This window comes from Vipera berus (genome assembly GCF_964194415.1).
Source record: "Vipera berus genome assembly, chromosome: 2".
Taxonomy (NCBI): Eukaryota; Metazoa; Chordata; class Lepidosauria; order Squamata; family Viperidae; genus Vipera; species Vipera berus.
This window is the reverse complement of record NC_138203.1, coordinates 4,336,647-4,359,010: the sequence shown is the minus strand read 5'-3', so window position 1 is coordinate 4,359,010 and position 22,364 is coordinate 4,336,647. Positions and strand designations below refer to the sequence as shown.

Genomic DNA, 22,364 nt, shown 5'->3' with positions numbered 1-22,364 from the left:
TTTTTTGTTGTGTTTTTTTTTTGCAAAAAGAAAAAAAGAAGAAGAAGAAGAGAACCTCAACCAAAATGTAAGTTAAATTCTGTTGGGATAGTTTGATTCCGGTCTTAACGATCACGACAACAATAAAGGTTGGTTTTTTCCCCCCCACCCGTTTCCCAGAGTGCAAGCCTATGATTATACATTGCAAAGAAACAAAACTAATCCTTGCCTATGGGATTTCTCTTTTCAAAAGGTCCGACCTCCTGGTGCTTCCGTTAGCCGTCGCACAGCATGTGCCATTTTGCAATCTGTCTCCTGGGATATTCACAGATCTCCTTCCAGTGTTCTCCAGCTGTGCCTTCCACCGAAGCTCCCAAGGTTAATCGACCGATGATGTCGTTCCGAGATCCCCTATCGGAATCCAGTACTAAGAATTCAATGCTGATCTCTTCCAGACCCTGGCAAGGGATATCGAAGACAAAGAGTTCGTTGAAGACCGCGTTGGGGGTACACTTCTTGACGTGCGTCTTCTTCTTGGAGATCCGCTTCTTGGCGTGGTAAAGGTTCACTTTGACGTAAGGGTCTGCAAAAAAAAAGGAACACTTGAACTGACTCGTGTTCTGTACCAGCCTGCAGAAAAGGCAGGGCCAACCCCTTTTACAAGAAGGCAAGAGGCTGGAACTAAGCCTGCCAAATTTATGGACACAAAAGCAAACAGAACAAGACACGAACCATGAAACAGGAGCTATTCAAGCGGTTGCCTTCAGCAAACCAGCCCTCCCACACATTCCCCTTTTAAACAGTTCAGGGCGTGGCTTCTCTCTGCCTCCTTCCGAGGTGCCCCATTGCCTTCCTCTGTTTACTCCTGATTGACTGCCTCCTGTGTCGGGTGTCCTTGAACAGGGCCAGCTGTGGGTCATCTTCATCCACGCTGTCAGGCTCACACAGCTGGGTCTGTGTCGTGACCAGGTGGGAGGGGCCTGGCTGAGGGCTCTCATCAGCAGGCTCTCCAACCCCCTCAGCAACCTCTCCAACACCCCCCTCCTCCTCTGAGTCGTCCGACCCAAATGCCAAACCCACAGGCTGACCCTGAATCACAACAACTCAGATGTTGTGAGTGCTTCATCACTGGAGGCTTTTAAGAAGAGACTGGACAATCTTTTCTCTGAAATGATATAAGGCAGGGGTCCCCAACTCCCGGTCTGTGGACCGGTACTGGGCTGCGACATGCCAGCAACCGGTCCACACAAACAAGCAAAGCCCCATCTGCGAGACGCAGGCAGCACACAAAAACCACACACTCTTTGGTCCGTGGAAAAACCTCTCTCCACAGAACCCAAAAGATTGGGGACTTCTGTTATAGCAGATGAACTGCAGTGCCTGGCTAGATCAGGTGTCTCATATGCAGAAGAAACAAGGTTCAAACCAGGCCAGAGTAGTGCTACATCTGCTAGATTAGGGGTCCCCAACCCCTAGTTCATGGACCAGCATTGGACTGTGGCATGCCAGCAACTGGTCCGCACAAACAAGCAAAGCCCCATCCGTGGGATGCAGGCACCACACACAACCACACACCCTCCAGTCTGCAGATAAACCTCTTTCCATGGAACCGGTGGTCCCTGGTGCCCAAAAAGTTGTGGCCCTCTGGTTTAGAGTCTCTTGTTTGAGTAGGGGGTTGGACTAGAACAGGGGTCCCCAACCCCCAGTCTGTGGACCGGTACTGGGCTGTGGCATGCCAGCTCTGGTAAAGCACACCCTACAACATCTGCTTGAGCAGGGGGCTGGACTAGAAGATCTCCAAGGTCCCTTCCAGCTCTATTCTATTCTATTCTATTCTATTCTATTCTATTCTATTCTATTCTATTCTATTCTATTCTATTCTATTCTCTATTCTATTGTATTCTCCATTCTATTCTATTCTAGTTCTGTTCTGTTCTGTTATTCTATTCTATTCTATTCTATTCTATTCTATTCTATTCTATTCTATTCTATTCTATTCTATTCTATTCTATTCTATTTTATTCTATTCTATTCTATTCTATTCTATTCTATTCTATTCTATTCTATTCTATTCTATTCTATTCTATTCTATTCTATTCTATTCTATTCTATTCTATTCTATTCTATTCCATTCCATTCCATTCCATATTCTATTCTATTCTCTATTCTATTGTATTCTCCATTCTATTCTATTCTAGTTCTGTTCTGTTCTGTTATTCTATTCCATTCCATTCCATTCCATATTCTATTCTATTCTATTCTATTCTATTCTATTCTATTCTATTCTATTCTATTCTATTCTATTCTATTCTATTCTATTCTATTCTATTCTATTCTATTCTATTCTATTCTATTCTATTTTATTCTATTCTATTCTATTCTATTCTATTCTTATTCCATTCCATATTCTAGTCTATTCTATTCCATTCCATTCCATATTCTAGTCTACTCTATTCTACTGTACTCCACTTCACTCCACTCCACATTCTATTCTATTCTATTCTATTCTATTCTATTCTATTCTATTCTATTCTATTCTATTCTATTCTATTCTATTCTATTCTATTCTATTCTATTCTATTCTATTCTATTGGTGTTTGGCAGCTTCCATATTTCCTGGGTCTGAATGGTTATTGCTAATAATTCTGGACATGGGAGCTTACAGGCAAAGCCAACACAGAAGAATAATGAGCCAATTCAAAGCTGCATGGACTTATATGCACATTACAGTATCTTTATGAAGACACGAAAAATGAAGTTTATGGGTAGACTAACCACTCTGTTCCAATTCAATAAAAGCTGATGAAAGTTGCATGTGTTGATATTATTCCTCAAACATCACTCGAGTGAATGACCTAGAATAGCTTTCATAATTCATAGGTCACAAATGTTTTCTCCCTCCCCCCACACACATAAAATATTATTATATTCCTGCTTAACCTGATTTTATCATTTTATGCTTGTTTTTGCAGGAGGTGCATTGGCTCAATGGTGAGAATGCAGTATTGCAGGCTAACTCACTGCTCACTGCCAGTAGTTCAACCCTTACAGGCTCTAGGTTGACTCAGCCTTCCATCCTTGTGAGGTTGGCAAAATGAGGACTCAGATTGTTGGGGGCAAAATGCTGAGACTGTAAACTGCTTAGAAAGGACTGTCAAGCAAGGTGAAGCGATATATAAGTCTGGGTGCTATTGTTATTCCTTCCTTTCCTTCCTTTCCTTCCTTTTTTTTCCTTTCTTCCTTCTTTCTCCCTCCCTCCCTCGTGGCAGTGTGGTTAGAATGCAATATTGCAGGCAAACTCTGCCCACAGCCTGGAGTTTCATCCTGACCGACTCAAGGCTGACTCAGCCTTCCATCCTTCCAAGGTGGGTGAAATGGGGACCCAGATCGTTGGGGGCAACAGGCTGACTCTGTAACCCACTTATAGAGGGCTGCAAAGCCCTGTGAAGCGGTACATAACTCTGAGTGCTATTTTATGGTGAATTTATCTCCGTGGGAGTTAGAGTAGGCTTAAAACTCCGCCAAAAAGAATATTCATACATCTGCCCTTTTCAAAAGTAGCTCTGAAACTTTATTATTATTTTAACAATAACAACAACAACAAAAAAGCAAGAACATCATTTGCTTTCCTGTAATCGGTAAATTCCTAGGTTCAACCTGTCCCCATCCTTGACAGCTGAGAATCCATCAATGTGGTCTCCTTTTTTCAAATTACCTGATAATCCTGAAACATCAGCTTTAGGTAGATGTCTGGCCTTTAAAACGACCACAGTGAGAGTATTTGTTGTAGACTGATAACAAAGTGAGATCAGCAGTTCACCACGCCCAGACGATTTCTGCAGAGTTAAAGAGAAAAGTTGGTTGAGCTGCAATGTTTAGAGCTGCTTCAAATCTCGAGATAGACAGATTTGCAATATTCTGATTTGCAAACTAACTTTGCCACTAGCAACAAAATATTTCACATCTGAAGAATGCATGGATGGATGAATATCTGTCTGTCTGTCTGTCTATCTATACTGTATCTATCTATATCTGTCTATATCTATATGTCTGTCTGTCTTCTATTTATATATTTCTATCTATCTCTATCTATCTATCTATCTATCTATCTATCTATCTATCTATCTATCTATCTATCTATCTATCTATCTATCTATCTATCTCTATCTGTCTATATTTATATGTCTGTCTCTCTTCTATCTATATCTTTCTATCTCTATCTCATCTATCTATCTATCTATCTATCATCTATCTATCTATCTATCTATCTATCTATCTATCTATCTATCTATCTATCTATCTATCTATCCTATCAACTATCTATCATCTGACTCTCTCTCTCTCTCTGGCTGTTCTATTTATTTATCTATTTACCTATCTATCATCATTTCATCTATCTGTGTATTATACATCTGTCTGTCTGTCTGTCTGTCTATCTATCTATCTATCTATCTATCTATCTATCTATCTATCTATCATCTATCTATCTATCATCATAATCATAATTGTAAAGTTGGAAGGGACTTTGGAGGTCTTTCTGCTATGTTTTATTTTATTTATTTATTTGTTTGTTTGTATCCTGCCCTTATTATTTTTACAACCACCCAAGGTCATGAACATAGGCCTAAAGCTCTAGAAATCTAGATGTGTTAATCCACAACTGGCACCAAAGGAACAAGCTAGGTCCTAGTAAATTTGGCCCAATTAATTTCATGTATTTCCATCACTCCTTTTTTTGATTACTAGATAAAACAAAAAACTGAGAATCCATGACAAATCTGGAGATTGTTTTGAAACATGCGTTGGGCCAATCCGTACTTTCTTCCTGATGATTTGATTCGATTCCATCTGCTTTTTAACCACAGTTTGTTAAAGGAGCTACACTGGTTGAATTCACATATCAGGCAACGTTATAGTCGCATGCAACTCCATTTGTTTTTTTGAACAATCTTGGCTGTATTTAGAGAACTTGCCAAGTCACATTACATTTGAGGAAGATGTTTGAAGCCAACCGGGCACTCCTCAGCTAGATCACAGCTGAAATGGCTCTTTCTATAATGGTGTGGATGCAGTTCAGCGGTGTCAGAATCAATTTCACCAAAGGCCGCATTATGGCTGCCCTTAAACAGCCAGATGGGCATGGCTGGTGGGCATCGCTGTATGGGGACAGCTGGGTCGCCATGACTAGGTAGGTGTGGCTGGGTGGGCATGGCTAGATGGTCACAGCCAGGTTGCCATGACTAGGTAGGTGTGGCTGGGTGGGCATGGCTGGAGGGTCACAGCTGGGTTGCCATAACTAGGTAGGCGTGGCTGGCTGGGCATGGCTGGAGGGTCACAGCCAGGTCAACACGAATAGGTAGGTGTGGCTGATTGGGCATGGCTGAGTGATCACAGCCGGGTTGCCATGACTAAGTAGGTGTGGCTGAGTGGGCATGGCTAGGTGGTCCCAGCCGGGTTGTGTTGTGATTCAGGGTCAGCCTGTGGGTTCGGCAGTTGGGTCGGATGACTCAGAGGAGGAGGAGGGGGGTGTTGAAGACCTTGCTGTGGGGGTTGAAGATCTTGCTGATGATAGCCCTCAGGCAGGCCCCTCCCACTTGGTCACCACGGAGACCCAGCTGTGTGAGCCTGACAGCATGGATGAAGATGACCCACAGCTGGCCCTGTTCAAGGACGCCCAATGCAGGAGGCAGTCAATTAGGAGTAAACAGAGGAAGGCAATGGGGCTTCTCGGAAGGAGGCAGAGAGAAGCCACGCCCTGAATTCTATATAAGGGGAATGTGTGGGGAGGGCTGGTTTGCTGAAGGCAACCGCTTGGATAGTTCGTGTTTCTTAAAGTTCTTGTTTCTTGGTTCGTGTCTTGTTTGTTTTTGTAGCTATAAATTTGGCAGGCGTAATTCCAGCCTCTTGCCTTATTGTAAAAGGGGTTGTCCCTGCCTTTTCTGCAGGGCCGGTAGCAGGCTGGTACAGAACAGGTTGCCATGACTAGGTGTGGCTGAGGGGAAGTGGCTGAGTGATCACAGCCAGGTTGCCACGACTAGGTAGGTATGCCAGAGTGGGCGTGGCTGAGTGATCACAGCCGGGTTGCCATGACTAGGTAGGTGTGGCTGAGTGGCTGTGGCTAGATGGTCACAGCTGGGTTGCCATGACTAGGAAGGTGTGGCTGGGTGGGCATAGCTAGATGGTCACAGCTGGGTTGCCATAACTAGGTAGGCGTGGCTGGCTGGGCATGGCTGGAGGGTCACAGCCAGGTCACCACAAATAGGTAGGTGTGGCTGATTGGGCATGGCTGAGTGATCACAACCAGGTTGCCACAACTAGGTAGGTGTGGCTGAGTGAGCGTGGCTAGGTGGTCCCAGCCAGGTTGCCATGACTAGGTGTGGCTGAGGGGGAGTGGCTGAGTGATCACAGCCAGGTTGCCACGACTAGGTAGGTATGCCAGAGTGGGCGTGGGTGAGTGATCACAGCCGGGTTGCCACGACTAGGTAGGTGTGGCTGAGTGGCTGTGGCTAGATGGTCACAGCTGGGGTGCCATGACTAGGAAGGTGTGGCTGAGTGGGCATGGCTGAGTGATCACAGCCGGGTCGCCATGTCTAGGTAGGCATGGATGGGTAGCTGCAGCACAGTCCCGCTCTCAATAGCTCCAAGATTTATGGTTGGACGAGGAGCCTGGCCCCTCTACTCGCACTCAGGCTGAGACACAGCCATGCTGGGAGTCTGAGTTGGACAGTGATGAAGCACAGCTGGGAAATATCCAGGATGCACAAAAGCGCCGGCAAGAGAAGCGAGTAGGACAGAGGAATGCAAGGGGGCAGCTCCAAAGGCAAAGGAGAAGGCATTAGGAATCCACGCCTTGGCTGAATTATAAAAGGGAAGGTGTGGGAGGGGCTGGTTGCCGAAGGCCGCCATTCGTGTTGAGGATCGAGTTTCTGTGAACTGTGTTTGTTTGCCTTGGGCATTGACTCAGGTCTGTGAATAATAAAAGGGGTTTGGGTTGTTTTTTTCTGCAGTTCCTGCCTGTTTCTTGGAAGAGGGGTTTCTCCTTGCGAGCATAACCAGGACTCACGTGGGCTGGGACAGAACAACATGCCAGTTGCCAAGCACCTGTATTGTGATCATGTGACCACGGGAATGCTGCAACAGTGGTAAGGGTGAAAAATGGTCATCAGTCACTTTCTTGAACAGTTATGAATGGTCGCTAAACAAATTATTGTAAGTCAAGGACTACTTATACAGAGCTTTAGACTTTGTCACATGGCTATCATACATCATACAACAGCGAACACTTCCAGTCACTGGTAATCCAAGTTTGACTCTTAGTGACCATATAGATATATTTGTTTTTTCCATGAGGATCTGTTTGTAACCTGGTTCTCCAAGTCTTCCAGTGGTGTTCTGTACCAGCCTGCTACCGGCCCTGCATCAAAAGCAGGGACAACCCCTTTTACAAGAAGGCAAGAGGCTGGAATTACGCCTGCCAAATTTATTACCACAAAAACAAATGGAACAAGACAAACCAAGAAACAGGAGCTTTAAGAAACATGAACTATCCAAGCGGTTGCCTTCAGCAAACCAGCCTTCCCCACACATTCCCCTTACATAGAGTTCAGGGCGTGGCTTCTCTCTGCCTCCTTCCGAGAAGCCCCATTGCCTTCCTCTGTTTACTCCTAATTGACTGCCTCCTGCATCGGGCGTCCTTGAACAGGGCCAGCTGTGGGTCATCTTCATCCACACTGTCAGGCTCACACAGCTGGGTCTCCATGGTGACCAAGTGGGAGGGGCCTGGCTGAGAGCCCTCATCAGCAAGATCTTCAACCCCCTCAGCAAGGTCTTCAACACCCCCCTCCTCCTCTGAGTCGTCCGACCCAACTGCCGAACCCACAGGCTGACCCTGAATCACAACAAGTGGACCAGAGAAATGCTGTGGATATAATTTACTTGGACTTCAGTAAGGCATTTGATAAAGTAGACCACAACCTACTACTTGATAAGATAGAAAAATGTGGGTTAGGCAGCATCACCAACAGATGGATTCGTAGCTGGCTGACAGGCCGTACTCAGCGTGTGGTCCTCAATGGAACTGCATCTACATGGAGTGAAGTGTGTAGTGGGTTGCCCCAGTGCTCTGTTCTGGGCCCAGTGCTCTTCAACATCTTCATCAATGATTTGGATGAGGGGATAGATGGGGAACTCATCAAATCTGCACATGACACCAAGCTGGCAGGAATAGCCAACACTCCAGAAGACAGGCTTAAGATACAGGAGGATCTGGACAGACTTGAACACTGGGCACTATCTGACAAAAGAAATTCAATGGTGGAAAAAGTAAGGTTCTACATTTGGGCAAGAAAAACGAAATGTACAGGTATAGTATAGGTGGCACCTTGCTCAATAGTAGCAACTGTGAGAGGGATCTCAGAGTCTTAGTGGATAATCCCTTAAATATGAGCCAGCCATGTGCTGCAGCTGCCAAAAAAGCCAACACAGTGCTAGGCTGCATTGACAGAGGGAGAGAATCAAGATCACGTGAAGGGTTAATATCACTTTACAATGCCTTGGTAAAACCACATTTGGAACACTTCATCCAGTTTGGGTCACCATGATGTAACAAAGATGCAGAGAAGACCAACAAAGATGATCAGGGAACTGGAAGCTAAAACATACAAAGAACGTTTGTTGGAATTGAGTATGTCTAGTCTAATAAAGAGAAGGACTAGGAGTGACATGATAGTAGTCTTCCAGTATCTCAGGGGTTGCCCCAAAGAAAGGGGTGGGGGGTCAAGCTATTCTCCAAAGCGCTTGAAGACAGGACAAGAAGCAATGGATGGAAACTAACCAAGGAGAGAAGCAACCTAAAACTAAGGAGAAATTTCCCAACAGTCAACACATGACAGTTAGAGAAGTCAACCAATGGAACAGTTTTCCTCCAGAAGTTGTAGATACTCCATCACTGGAGGCTTTTAAGATGTGACTGGACAGCCACTTGTCTGGAATGGTATAGGACTAGAAGATCTCCAAGGACCCTTCCAATTCTGTTATTCTGTTATTGATACCATTCATATTTGAGCCAGCTTTATCTCCTTTCACTCTCTTAACTGTAATACAATTCTGAAACGTCCTAAATCAGTCAGAAAATTGTTACCTAGAATGCATCTTTCAAAATATTGACAATACCAGATTGGGACTAGAGAACATGAAAATATAGCTTTTGAACCCTACAGCACAGAACTAAACCTTTAACCAATCTCTTGAAACGTTGTCGTAATTAATAAGGGTTGCAATAACCAAGTCAACGGGCCAAAACAAAAATATCAGAGAACAAATCAAGATTTTGCAGAAAACAATATGGTCCCCTTGTGGGAACAAAAATATACAAAAGCAGGGAAATGTAAGCCGAACAAGCTTCATCTGTTCAGGTCAGAGATGGATTAAAAGCCATAAAACACTCTAGATGGGAATATTGTTTGCTACACATCAAAGCAATTTGATTTGATGCTTGATCTTTTGAAAGCAATTATCCCAAAGTCAATATGCTGGCAGGTCCTCATGTTGTGATATTGGTTGCCTGAAACATGTACAAGGTTTGGGATTTTAATAGGAAATGAGCTGCCACTTAAAGCTGAAGATGTTTCCACGCTGATTTGCAACCAGATATCAAAATATTGATCTGGTCGTAAACCTTGTGGAATTCAATGGGGCAAAGAAAGTATTTAGAATTAGAGTCAGAACTCCGGAGAATAAGAAGAAGAAGACTGACGCCTACATCCTAAAAGCTACTTATTCTGATTGGCCAACTGATATTTAATGGACTACTGGGAATTTGTGCTAAATAGTTTTGAGGATTGGCAGATTCTATGGAATTTATCCATGGCAAAAACAGGCAATATATTCAAAGCCATTACAAAGTTTTTCTCATTGGATTTACTGGAATATACTGTGCTTGGTGATTGATTGATTGATTGATTGATTGATTGATTGATTGATTGATTGATGAATGGATGGATGGATGGATGTATGGATTGACTGACTGACTGAAGAGAATATTTGTAGCTCAGAGCTGACTGGTAGGATCCTTGGTGCTCACTGAGTTTGGTTGTATTCTTCCAAACACTTCATTACCCAACTAGGTAACATCATCAGTGCTAGAAGGGAGTGGGCTTTGCTCTCATTTCATATATTAGTTTATATCAGGGGTCTTCAAACTTGGCCCTTTTATGACTCGTGGACTTCAACTCCCAGAATTCCTCATCCAGGCATGCCTGGCTGAGGAATTCTGGCAATTGAAGTCCACAAGTCATAAAAGGGACAAGTTTGAAGACCCCTGGTTTATATACTCCACTGCTGATGACAACAATGTATCAATACTATTTTTTGCCCAAGAACATTTTTGGAATGCCAAATGACTGAATTCATAAATGCAACAATTAATCAGTGGAACAACTTGCTTCCAGAAATTGTGAATGCTCCAACACTGCAAGTTTTTATGAAGAGATTGGACAAGCATTTGTCTGAAATCATATAGGGTTTCCTGCCTAAGCACGGGGTTGGACTAGAAGACCTCCAAGCTCCCTTCCAACTCTCTTATTCTACTCTACTCTACTGTACTCTACTCTACTCTACTGTACTCTACTCTACTGTACTCTACTCTACTCTACTCTACTCTACTCTACTCTACTCTACTCTACTCTACTCCACTCCACTCCACTCCACTCCACTCCACTCCACTCCACTCCACTTCTATTCTATTCTATTCTATTCTATTCTATTCTATTCTATTCTATTCTATTCTATTCTATTCTATTCTATTCTATTCTATTCTATTCTATTCTATTCTATTCTATTCTATTCTATTCTATTCTATTCTGACTAGCGTAAATGATGATTAAGCAAAAAAAATGAACTTCAGCAACTCCAGTAGCAGATTCTGAAATATATCTGCCTAGATACACATTCTTAAGAATGTGAGGCTGGGTAGATAACGATTTAGTGAAACCCATTAATCATTTAGCCCAACAGAGTTAAAATAATATTCTATGTTCTCATATGCATGTTCAAACAGGCATATCCATTAATCATCAGCCATAGCAGAATCAACTGAAAATCACCCCGTGTTCATTAATCATTAGAGATGCTCGTTTTGTTTTGATCAGCCTCATCTTAAATGCCATGCTTCTCCAAAGCTGAAATTCATACCTTAAAATTAGGATGGAACACTTAAAGGATGAAAATATGGTGCATAAACAAGGCATCGGATTGCTACAACAGATGTGCATTGATCTGCCAAAATGACTGACTCCAATTGCAATTTACAAGCCTATTTTTCTTACTTTGTCGTGTTCCTATTTAGAGAGAAGAAAAGTAAGTTGAGATAAAATCCTATGGGATGCTTCATGGCAAGCTGAGGTTGCACTGGATGTGACTTTTAACACATTTTCATCACCACAGCAACACCAGAAGCATCTCCTGGCTCTCACCGTTGAGGCACTATAACTTTGGAGCAGGCAGGCAATGTCATGAGGCCCGTCAAAAAGAGGCTGGGCTTCACTTGCAATGCTGTGATGATGACTTTGTCATGGTGACACTCCTTGGCCACACCCACAGATAACATTGGGCATGCATGCCCAATACAATTTTAGCCTATTACTGTATAAACCACAGTCCAACACAATCCTAGGCTGCATTAACAGAGAGATAGAATCAAGATCTCTTGAAGTGTTAAGACCACTTTACAAGGCCTTGGTAAGGACACACCTGGAATACTGCATCTAGTTTAGGTCACCATGATGTAAAAAAGATGTTGAGACTCTAGAAAGAGTGCAGAGAAGAGCAATAAAGATGATCAGGGGACTGGAGGCTAAAGCTTATGAAGAACGGTTGATGGAATTGGGTATGTCTAGTTTAATGAAGAGGGACGTGGTGGCTCAGTGTGTTAGGACGCTGAGCTTGTCGATCAGAAGGTCGGCAGGTTGGCGGGGCCAAATCCCGAGTGCCGCGTAACAGAGTGAGCGCCTGTTACTCGTCCCAGCTTCTGCCCACCTAGCAGTTCGAAAGCATGTAAAAATGCAAGTAGGAAAATAGGGACCACTCCGGTGGGAAGGGAACAGCGTTCCGTGCGCCTTTGGCGTCCAGTCATGCCGGCCACATGACCACGGAGACGTCCTCGGACAAACGCTGGCTCTTCGGCTTTGAAACGGAGATGAGCACCGGCCCCTAGAGTCGGAAACGACTAGCACGCATGTGCGGGGGAACCTTTACCTTTACCTTTAGTTTAATGAAGAGAAGGACGAGAGGGGACACAATAGCAGTGTTCCAACATTTGATGGGTTGCCCCAAAGAAGAGGGAGTCAAGCTATTCTCCAAAGTGCCTGAAGGCAGGAGAAGAAGCAACAGATGGAAACTAATCCAGGAGAGAAGCAACTTGGACCTAAGGAGGAATCTCCTGACAGTTGGTAAAGGGTTTTCTGCCTAGCAGGGGATTGTACTAGAAGACCTCTAAGGTCCCTTCCAACTCCGTTATTCTGTTATAATGCTTTATTGTTTGATAGAGATACACCTAGCCTACTCGCCCGGACCGGGTCTATAATTAGTTCTCCTTCCAATATTTTTAATATTAATACTACTGTCTCAGTGGAAGAAAGTGCACTCTTTCTAGAGTCTCAACATCTTTTTTACATCATGGTGACCTAAACTAGATGCAGTATTCCAGTATTCCAATTGGCCCTTTGACACTTAATCTAAATGCTTCTTGATATAGTTTAATGAACAGTTTACAGCAATCCTCCAGATTGTTGTCTTTGTTCCTGTCAAGGCTCATAAACTATTGACTTACATCAGGGGTCTTCAAACCTTACATCAGGGGTCTTCAAACTTGTGGACTTCAACTCCCAGTTCCTCAGCCAGGCACACATGCCTGGCTGAGGAATTCTGGGAGTTGAAGCCCACAAGTCACAAAAGAGCCAAGTTTGAAGACCCCTGACTTATATCTTTGTGCTTTGATTGCTACATTATGCTTGACAAGGAACCAAGGTTTCTTTTTCTGGTTTGCCTCCTGTGGAATGATTTTTTTTTTCTTACTCCCGAAATTCAGTCCGGTAGATTATTTCCTTTATCCTGTCACCAGTCTGAATTATTGCTAAATTATTGCTGAGCCGGCCAAATGTATGAGCTCACAGCTTCCCACTCTTAGAGCTATTAGACAGTTCAGTTCCCTACTCTAATCAATCAGAGCATAAGAGGACTGCTCTATCGTGATGAGTTGAGTACAATGCCTTGATGCTGATAACACAAAATATGTCATGTGTTTTTTTTTTTAATGCTAACACAGTTCCCATACCGAATTTGGCTTGTTGCAGGAGCTAATAATAATAATATATAAAGTTGGAAGGGACCTTGGAGGTCATCTAGTCCAACCCCCTGCTCAGGCAGGAAACCCTATACCATTTCAGGCAAATGGCTGTCCAGTCTCTTCTTAAAAACCTCCAGTGTTGGAGCATTCACCACCTCTGGAGGCAGGTTGTTCCACTGGTTAATTGTTCTCACTGTCAGGAAGTTTCTCCTTAGTTCTAGGTTGCTTCTCTCCTTGACTAGTTTCCATCCGTTGCTTCTTGTCCTGCTTTCAGGTGCTTTGGAGAATAGCTTGACTCCCTCTTCTTTGTGGTAGCCCCTGAGATATTGGAACACTGCTATCATGTCACCCCTCACCCTTCTCTTCATTAAACTACACATACCCAATTCCAGCAACCGTTCCCTATATGTTTTAGCCTCCAGCTCCCTAATCATCTTGGTTGCTCTTCTCTGTACCCTTTCTAGAGTCTCGACATCTTTTTTACATTGTGGTGACCAAAACTGGATGCAGTATTCCAGGTGTGGCCTTACCAAAGCATTGTAAAGTGGTATTAGTACTTCACTTGATCTTGATTCTATCCCTCTGTTAATGCAGCCTAGCACTGTGTTGGCTTTTTTGGCAGCTGCAGCACACGGCTGGCTCATATTGAGGTGATTGTCTACTAGGACTCTGAGATCCCTCTCACAGTTACTACTATTGAGCAAGGTACCACCTATACTATACCTCTGCATTTGATTTTTCCTGCCTAAATGTAGAACCTTACTTTTTTCACCATTGAATTTCATTTTGTTAGATAGTGCCCAGTGTTCGAGTCTGTCCAGATCCTTCTGTATCTTAAGCCTATCTTCTGGAGTATTGGCTATTCCTTTTTGTCTACACAGAGCGTCATCCAACCAAGTTTTAACACAGGAAAGATGGCCTGTTTAAAGGACCAGGCTAAATCTCTGGAGTCTCTTGGAGAGCTGCTGTCAGAACTAAGCGACACAAAAGGTTGCTGGAATTGGGTATGTCTAGTTGAATGAAGAGAAGGAGGGGGGGACATGATGGCTGTGTTCCAATATCTCAGGGGCTGCCCCAAAGAAGAGGGAGTCAAGCTGTTCTCCAAAGCGCCCGAAGGGAGGACAACGAGCAATGGATGGAAACTCATCAAGGAGAGAAGCAACCTGGAACTAAGGACAAATTTCCTGACATTGAGAACAACTAACCAGTGGAACAACCTGCCTCCAGAAGCTGTGAATGCTCCAACACTGAAAGTTTTAAAGAAGAGACTGGAAAGCCATTTGTCTGAATGATCAGAGGGCTGGACACTGAAATGTGTGAAGAACGGTTACAGGAATTGGGTATGTCTAGTCTAGTGAAAACAAGGATAAGGGGTGAATGCTCCAACACTGGATGTTTTTAAGAAGAGACTGGACAGCCATTTGTCTGAAATGGTATAGGGTTTCCTGCTTGAGCAAGGGGTTGGACTAGATGACCTCCAAGGTCCCTTCCAACATTATTATTATTATTATTATTATTATTATTATTATTATTATTATTATTATTATTATTATTATTATTATTATTATTATTGTTGTTGTTGTTGTTATTATTATTATTATTATTATTATTATTATTATTATTATTATTATTATTATTATTATTATTATTATTATTATTATTATTATTATTATCTGCGGTCTGGCTTATTTAAAACAGCCTGTAGTAGCCTGTAGCCATGTCCGGGACATGGCTGAGCCCGCTATGTTTTACAATGTTGTCTACAACTTTGAAAGTGAGTTGTTCTCTTAAGTGCCCACACTTGTGATCTACGTGCTAAGGAGAAATTGGGAAAGTGAGATTTAGACTGAGCGTCAAGAGTTTATTTTATTACCAATCGTTTCCTTTCTTGCCTGGCCTGATATAAGTGAAAATAGAATAGGTTTACTCCACAGGTGCTTCTCCAAAAGGCTTTCTTGTTGTTGCCTTTGAAAACATTTCACTACTCCTCGGCAGAACTGGATGTTTTCCTTGAAATGTTTTCAAGGGAATTTAAAAAAAAAAAAACAACTAAGTCCAGTTGCCTTTTGATAAAGCACCTTTAGGGCGGTGTTGAGATTCAGCCGCTTCGCACCAGTTCGGCAGAACCGGTAGCTAATTTTTTTTCTTGCCCAGGCCCAGAATGGACTTCTGGAATTGGCATCCAGACAGGGAAACCGGTTATTCACATATTTGAATCTCACCACTGCTTTAGGGCTACCCTAACCTGGATGACTGGGAATCTCCATAGACAAAATATTGGTTTGCAAATCCTTTCATCCTGTTTAGAATGTCTAGTTCCGGGGTCTTCAAACGTGGCCCTTTTATGGCTTGTGGACTTCAACTCCCAGAATTCCTCAGCCAGGCATGCTGGCTGAGGAATTCTGGGAGTTGAAGTCCACAGGTCATAAAAGGGCCAGGTTTTGAAGACCCCTGGTCTACTTCATTCATTTATTCAACATTTCAACATTATATTGATCTTTGTACAACTCACCTCTTCAAAATACTCTTGGGGAGGAAGAAGAAGAATAAGGAGAAGGAGAAGGAGGAGGAGGAAGAGGAGGAGGAGGAAGAGAAGAAGGAGAAGGAGGAGGAGGAGGAGGAGGAGAAGGAGAAGGAGAAGGAGAAGGAATAAGTAAGATTAATTACCCTAACGTTTTTTTTGATGATCTCCTTGTTCATCAGCATCCTCCCTTCAGACAATTCGATTCCTGATAAGGGAAAGAGGACTTCTCCAATGATATCATCTCTGGAGAACCGGTCGAAACTCAGAATCATAAAATGGAGACTCAGATCTTGAACTTGAGTGTAAGGGATCCCATAAAAGGTGAAGGTTTCATCAAAAGCCGGATCTAAGGTTTTCCTCAGCACTCGAGTTTTCACCTTATGCTTCTTCTCTGGTAGTATGGTCATTTTGATGTAGGGATCAGAAGTCATTGATTGTTCATCCATGGCTGGTAAGCCACGTGCTTCTTTGATGTTCACCATGAAAGCCTTTTTTTCAAAGTTGTACTCTAGGGAGAAGAACAGAGTCCCTAATTTATCTTGCTTTTCTTCAGAAGATATTGAGGTGGTTGACTTCAAGCTGTCCGGAGACACTGAATCTTTCTCCCTCTCAGGAAACAGTTTCGGAGTAAAGCCTTCAACATCTGAAGAACTTGGCATTTTAGGGATCGTCTTGGGGAAGTTGCCATTCAGATCTTGTTTCTCCAGGTCAAGATGCAGAGAGGTTTTGGGCATGATAGTCTTGTTTGTGGCTTCCCCTTTGTCCTCTGCGCCAAACTTCTTCTTGCTGTTGAGATTCTCAGGATAAATATCAACCCCCTTCAGCACATGGACAAATTTATAAGAAGGAGTCTTGTTGGCTTTAGAAGATTTGCGTTGGCAGCAGATCCAAGCAAAGAGTGAGACGGTGAAGACCAGCCCAAAGGCGCTGAAGATCCCAACCACGGTAGGGATTTCATCTGCAAGTCAAAGCAAAGGGCAACAAACGTATGAACGTTGGGCATCGGAGATGACAAGTGAGAGTTAACTTAGCAAAATGATAGAGTGCAGCAACTCAGCTGTACAATATACTAAGAAAAAGCATATTCATTTTGTGCCCCCTGCAGGTATGAAGAAAAATTTCTGTCTGAAGAGATTTCTCCAGATGGATGCATGACTGTGAGAAATAGAGTTGAGCAGTCATGGTTTTAACAAGCAACCTGGTGCAATTAAATGTTGTTGGTTTCCTAGATAAAGTTACGGATTCACTAAGTGTAACAAAGGCTGGTTCCCTCTTACATTCTTCACATTTGCCTTTTCATCTGGCTAATTAAAAAAAAAAAGATTTGAAATATATTATCCCCATGTTCACTTTCATACCAGCCTTTGCTTTGTCCCTTAAGTCCGGTGAAACTTCATTGTTACACAAACCTTTTATAGAAGAGATTCTAACACAGCAAGAAAATGTTAACTTTTATCAGTTTTCCCACCGGTCTGGCATAACGATATTGAGCTCAATGTGGATACAGATAATATACAATGATTTTCCCCCCCCACCCCTACTATTTTGTTATCACTTATGTACAGGGTTAATCATTTCTTTTCTAATTTCAGGAGAAACCGATAAGGATTTTCAGAAGTATCCAGCAACGGAGGTGCCTAAAGAACAATGATTTAGTATCTTATTTCTGCAAGCCTAGCAATTGTGGTTGTTTTTTTTTTCTCTCACTCCGTCGCTCAGAGAAAACAGCCCACATTCTAAACAGCAATAGGGAAAACAGCATGCAAGCTGCAATGACATCTGGAGCACGGATAAAAGTGGGACACGGAGGAGATCATTAGCATTTCATGAGTAAGCAACGCAGGGCCAAATGAGCGCCACTAATTGGAAATCCAATTCTGCCCATAAGTAACGTTTCTGAGCAAGTTCAAGCACCAGGGGCAGGTAACGGCAACCCAGATGAAAGACTAACTTCTCCTAGCATGAAATATTATTGCAGAAAAATAAGCCATTCTTTCATGCGTGGGGACCGGTATTCAAGGAAACGTGTGCAGGGGGATTTTCTAGAAAGGAAAAGTGGATGCGCAGAGAAGGACTCTGCTTTTGAATGGTAGAAGGGTAGCGGACTCACCCCCTAAGTTGAAATTACGGGAGGATGAATGGACCTATTGAGCAAGCATTGGAAGGGTTGAGTGTGGACAATTGCCAATTTTGGAGGCACGAGGGTTTCCTTGTCTTTTAAGGGGAGGACTTGTCCATTTTGATTAGGGTTGAGTTATGAGAAGCCAACCCGTGGTTGTACATTAGTCTGCCGGAAATGTTGGCTTGGGATAAGACATTGGTTGCTGGGTTAGTTCCATGCATCCTCTTTCTATGTCCACTAGCTCCCTTCACACACACCCTTTTTACGTCTCTCCCAGCTGAGAGGCATCTTATGAACAGCGAGAGAATAACATTTCCATACAGTGCTTACAAGGAAGTTCAGATGGGTATTCACTCCCATGAATGGGTTTTGTCAACCGACATGTGTGCAAGTATTGTTTAGATGCCTGCACCCAGCAGATTGTTTCTGAGAGCAAGTTACAGATATTAATTATCTTTCCAAAGTCGATTACAATAGGCGCAAGCTGTCGCAAATGAAATTAGGAGCACCTATGAGGGGGTGGACCAAGAAGAAACCCCAACTCATTGTGCTCTACCGTAACCACCGCTGGGATCGCCATCTGTTTTGAGGCTATTTCCCTAGGAATTCTAACATCTGTGTGAGAACAAGATGCTGACTTTAGACTCTAACAGCTATGAAGAAAATAACAAGGCAGACCGTGTCGATTTGAAAAGACCCCTTCCACATTCTTTGCATGCAAACCGAAGTCGACATTGACCTAATTTATTTTAAGGGAACACCAAAAGACCCAGGGGTGGAAGAAATAACATATGTTGCTTGGGAATGAACCCATTGTGCCAAAAGAGGCCATCAGGAGTTTAAAATGCAACACTTTGTCGATAAAGTACTGACGGTATCCCAAGAGCATTGCAAGGCAAAGTCAATCCATGAGACAATGTTCACTCACTCATCTTCCCACGCTTAAATAACTGGGAGGAAAAAAAACAACAACAACCTATGTATGTATGCATTTTTCTCTTGGTCAAAAAATAAAAGCTTATTTATTCAGCATTCTAGCAGATGAAGAATGCTAAGGCAAGCGTTGATTTTATTCTAATTGCCACGTTTTGATGTTAGTCAAGAGCCAAAGCAGCCAAACCACTTTTAAGTTTCTCTCTGAAATCTTGCACTGAGTTAAAAGCATGAGGTAACTCTTTTATGTGCATTATCCAAGAAACAACACTTTTGACGAGAGGCAAGGACATATCTACTGAAAGATAGAAAGCTATAGATATATGAAGGTTGAGATGGATGACTAATCTTTTTAGATATCTAACAGCTATCCTTCTACTAACGGAAGCAATTATGACCTTTTTTCCTCCCCTGAGGGCATGTAGAATACAGGCTTGAAATGACTCATCCTCCTCCCCATCACAGCTTCCTTCAAACAAAGATTGAGGCAAACGCATCCTTCTTCTCCCCTTACTCCCCACCACGCTCCTTACATTCTGTTTGCCACATGGGGAGAAGGGAGGCAGAAGGAGGAACAATCTGAACACCTCAAAACAGCAGGAGAGAAGAAGACGCAAACTTTTGCCAGATCGACCCACCCTCCCACAGATGCTTGAGAAGGGACGGCTCCCCAATCAAACATGCCTGAGGTTTCCAGGGTCCAAAAGTCCCTTTAGGAGTCCAAAATGGCAGAGTCATCTACTTTGCCTGAGAAGGACCGGTAGGGGTGGGGTGGGGGGGGCAGGAAACGAAACCAACCCGAATTCGCATTTTGGGAATTTCTCTTTTTTTAAAATACTAATACTAATACTAATACTAATACTAATACTAATACTAATACTAATAAAACTAATAATACTAATAATACTAATACTAATACTAATACTAATACTAATAATACTAATACTAATAATACTAATACTAATAATACTAATAATAATAATAATAATAATAATAATAATAATAATAATAATAATAATAATAATAATAATAATAATAATAATAATAATAATAATAATAATAATAATAATAATAATAAATCAACTTACCAAATTCTTCTCTGCTGGCTGTAATCGGAGCCATGTTGTTTGCTGCGTGCGCTGTCCAAGGTGCTGAAGATTCTTCTCTCTTTCCACCCCTTCTCTCTCCCTCCGGCGGATCCAAGCGAAAAGGCAACACAACACACACGCGCACCCCACCACAACCGAACCGGGGCGGGGCGGGGGGGGCGGGAGAGGAGGCTTGTTTTCCGACGCGATGCCAACCAACCCCCAGCCCGAAAGAGCGGGAAGGTTTCGGAAAGAGGCGGAGGTAGAGGAGGAATCGCGAGTGGCGGCGGTGGTGGTGGTGGGGGGGAAGACTCGCGCAGGGGAGGGGCAAGGCTTGGTTGGGTCCTCCCCTCCGTCCCAGCGATCCGCGAGCCCTTGTCCGCTGGTTCGGGTCTTCTGACTCACCGAGCTCGGAGCCCGAAGACGTGGTTGAAACCCAAATTGACGCAATTCTGACGCTACCGGAGTGAAATCAGTACCTCCTCCCCCGCCCCTTCCCTTCTCTCTTTCCCCCCTCCCCTCCCCTCCCCCCCCCGCGCGGTCCTCCACTCCTGAGACTCCAACCCACGTTCATCAATTATTTTAACGGCTCTGCTGCAGGAGATTAGCACACATTCTCAGACGGGCGTAGATAGCCAGGCTAATTTCTAGGACCAAACCCTGCCAGCGTTTTTGCAACCCCCAGTCTGGCAGTGTTAAACCTGGGAGACGGGGTGAGGGAGAGGGAGAGAGAGAGGGATGGATGGGGAAAGAGAGAAGGAGAGGGAGAGGGAGAAGGGGAGAGAGAGGGAAAGAGGGAGGGAGGGATGGGGAGAGGGAGAGGGAGAAGGGGAGAGAAGGGGAGGGGGAGAAGGAGAGACAGAGGGGGGAGAGAAAGAGGGAGAGGGAGAAGGAGAGGGAGAGAGAGAGGGAGGGAGGGATGGGATGGGAAGATGGAGAAGGAGAAGGAGAGGGGGGAAGGGAAGAAGGAGAAACAGGGGAGAGGGGGGAGAGGGAGAAGGAGAGGGAGAGAATGAGAGAGAGAGGGTGGAGAGAGGGAGGGATGGGGAGAGGAAGAGAGAAGGAGAGAAAGAAAGACAGAGAGACAGAGGGGGAAGAGAGGGGGAAGAGAGACAGAGAGAGGGAGAGGGAGAAAGAGGGGGAGGGGGAGGGGGAGGGAGAGAAAGAGAGAGAGAGGAGCTGTATTCAGAAATGTAGCAAGTGAAGGGGGGGTTAAGGAATGTCCCAGACACAATTTCATTTTTTTTCCCCGGTCTCTTTAGAGGAAACGCTTCTTCAGAGTCACTTGCCAGCTATCTGGAGTGCTCGCTAGGGGGAAGATTGGACATCGATTCCCAGGCTGACTAGAATATATGCAAACAGATGATAGCTTGTTAGAGCTCCATTCCAAACAGATTGTAGCTCATTAGATGTAGCTTCATGACAGATTGCGGTTTGTTAGAGCTACCTGGCACTTCCTCCTCCCGCTTTTTCCCTCTCTTCACACCCACGTTTTCGCTTTTCAAACTTGACACTGTGATGCCATGCGCTATGAACAAGTCCCCCGTCACGAATGGACATCCCTGGAGGATGGGTCCTGCCTGATCTTGCAAAGGTCTGCAGCCTTGAGCGAGGCTGGGATGGAATGGGCTGAAGAATCACCAGGAAAAGGGCAAGAAAGAGTGGGAAGTTGAAAAACAGGAGGAAACTATAGCCAGCCCCTTTTGTATTATTATTATTTCCTGGAAAAGTGCATACTGTAGACATTGCCATGCAGTCACTAGGAGTAAAATCTAGCCTAAAAGAGACTCTGCATTATAAAATGTACAAGTTATTCTCCAAAGCCCTTGACGGCAGGACAAGAAGCAACAGATGGAAACTAATCAAGGAGAGAAGCAACCTGGAACTAAGGAGAAATTTCCTAACAATGAGAACAATCAATCAGTGGAATGACATGCCACTAGAAGTTGTGAGTGCTCCAAGTCCTAGTGGACAATCACTTACATGTGAGCCAGCTGTGTGCTGCAGATGCCAAGAAAGCCAACACAGTGCGAGGCTGCATTAACAGAGGGATAGAATCAAGAGAACGTGAAGTGTTAATACCACTTTATAATGCCTTGGTAGGGCCACACTTGGAATCCTGCATCCAGTTTTGGTCACCACGATGTGAAAAAGATGTTGAGACACTAGAAAGAGTGCAGAGAAGAGCAATGAAAATGATCAGGGGACTGGAGACTAAGACATATAAGGAATATTGTTGAAATTGGGTATGTCTAGTGTAATGAAGAGAAGGACTAGGGGTGACATGATAGCAGTGTTCCAATATCTCAGGGGCTGCCCCAAAGAAGAGGGAGTCAAGCTATTCTCCAAAGCACCTGAAGGTGGGACAAGAAGCAA

The 22,364-nt window shown here is 43.7% G+C and overlaps 1 protein-coding gene across 1 annotated transcript; it reads right to left on the bottom strand.

The window, feature by feature from the left end:
* Positions 1-254: 254 nt before the first annotated feature.
* Positions 255-20,022, bottom strand: SYT4 (synaptotagmin 4; the record flags this gene model as incomplete). Its single annotated transcript, XM_081319291.1, has 4 exons — positions 255-562; positions 3,695-3,815; positions 15,989-16,803; positions 19,989-20,022. The coding sequence occupies 4 exons, from the start codon at positions 20,020-20,022 to the stop codon at positions 255-257; spliced, it is 1,278 nt and encodes a 425-aa protein (XP_081175417.1).
* Between the last annotated feature and the right edge of the window lie 2,342 nt (positions 20,023-22,364).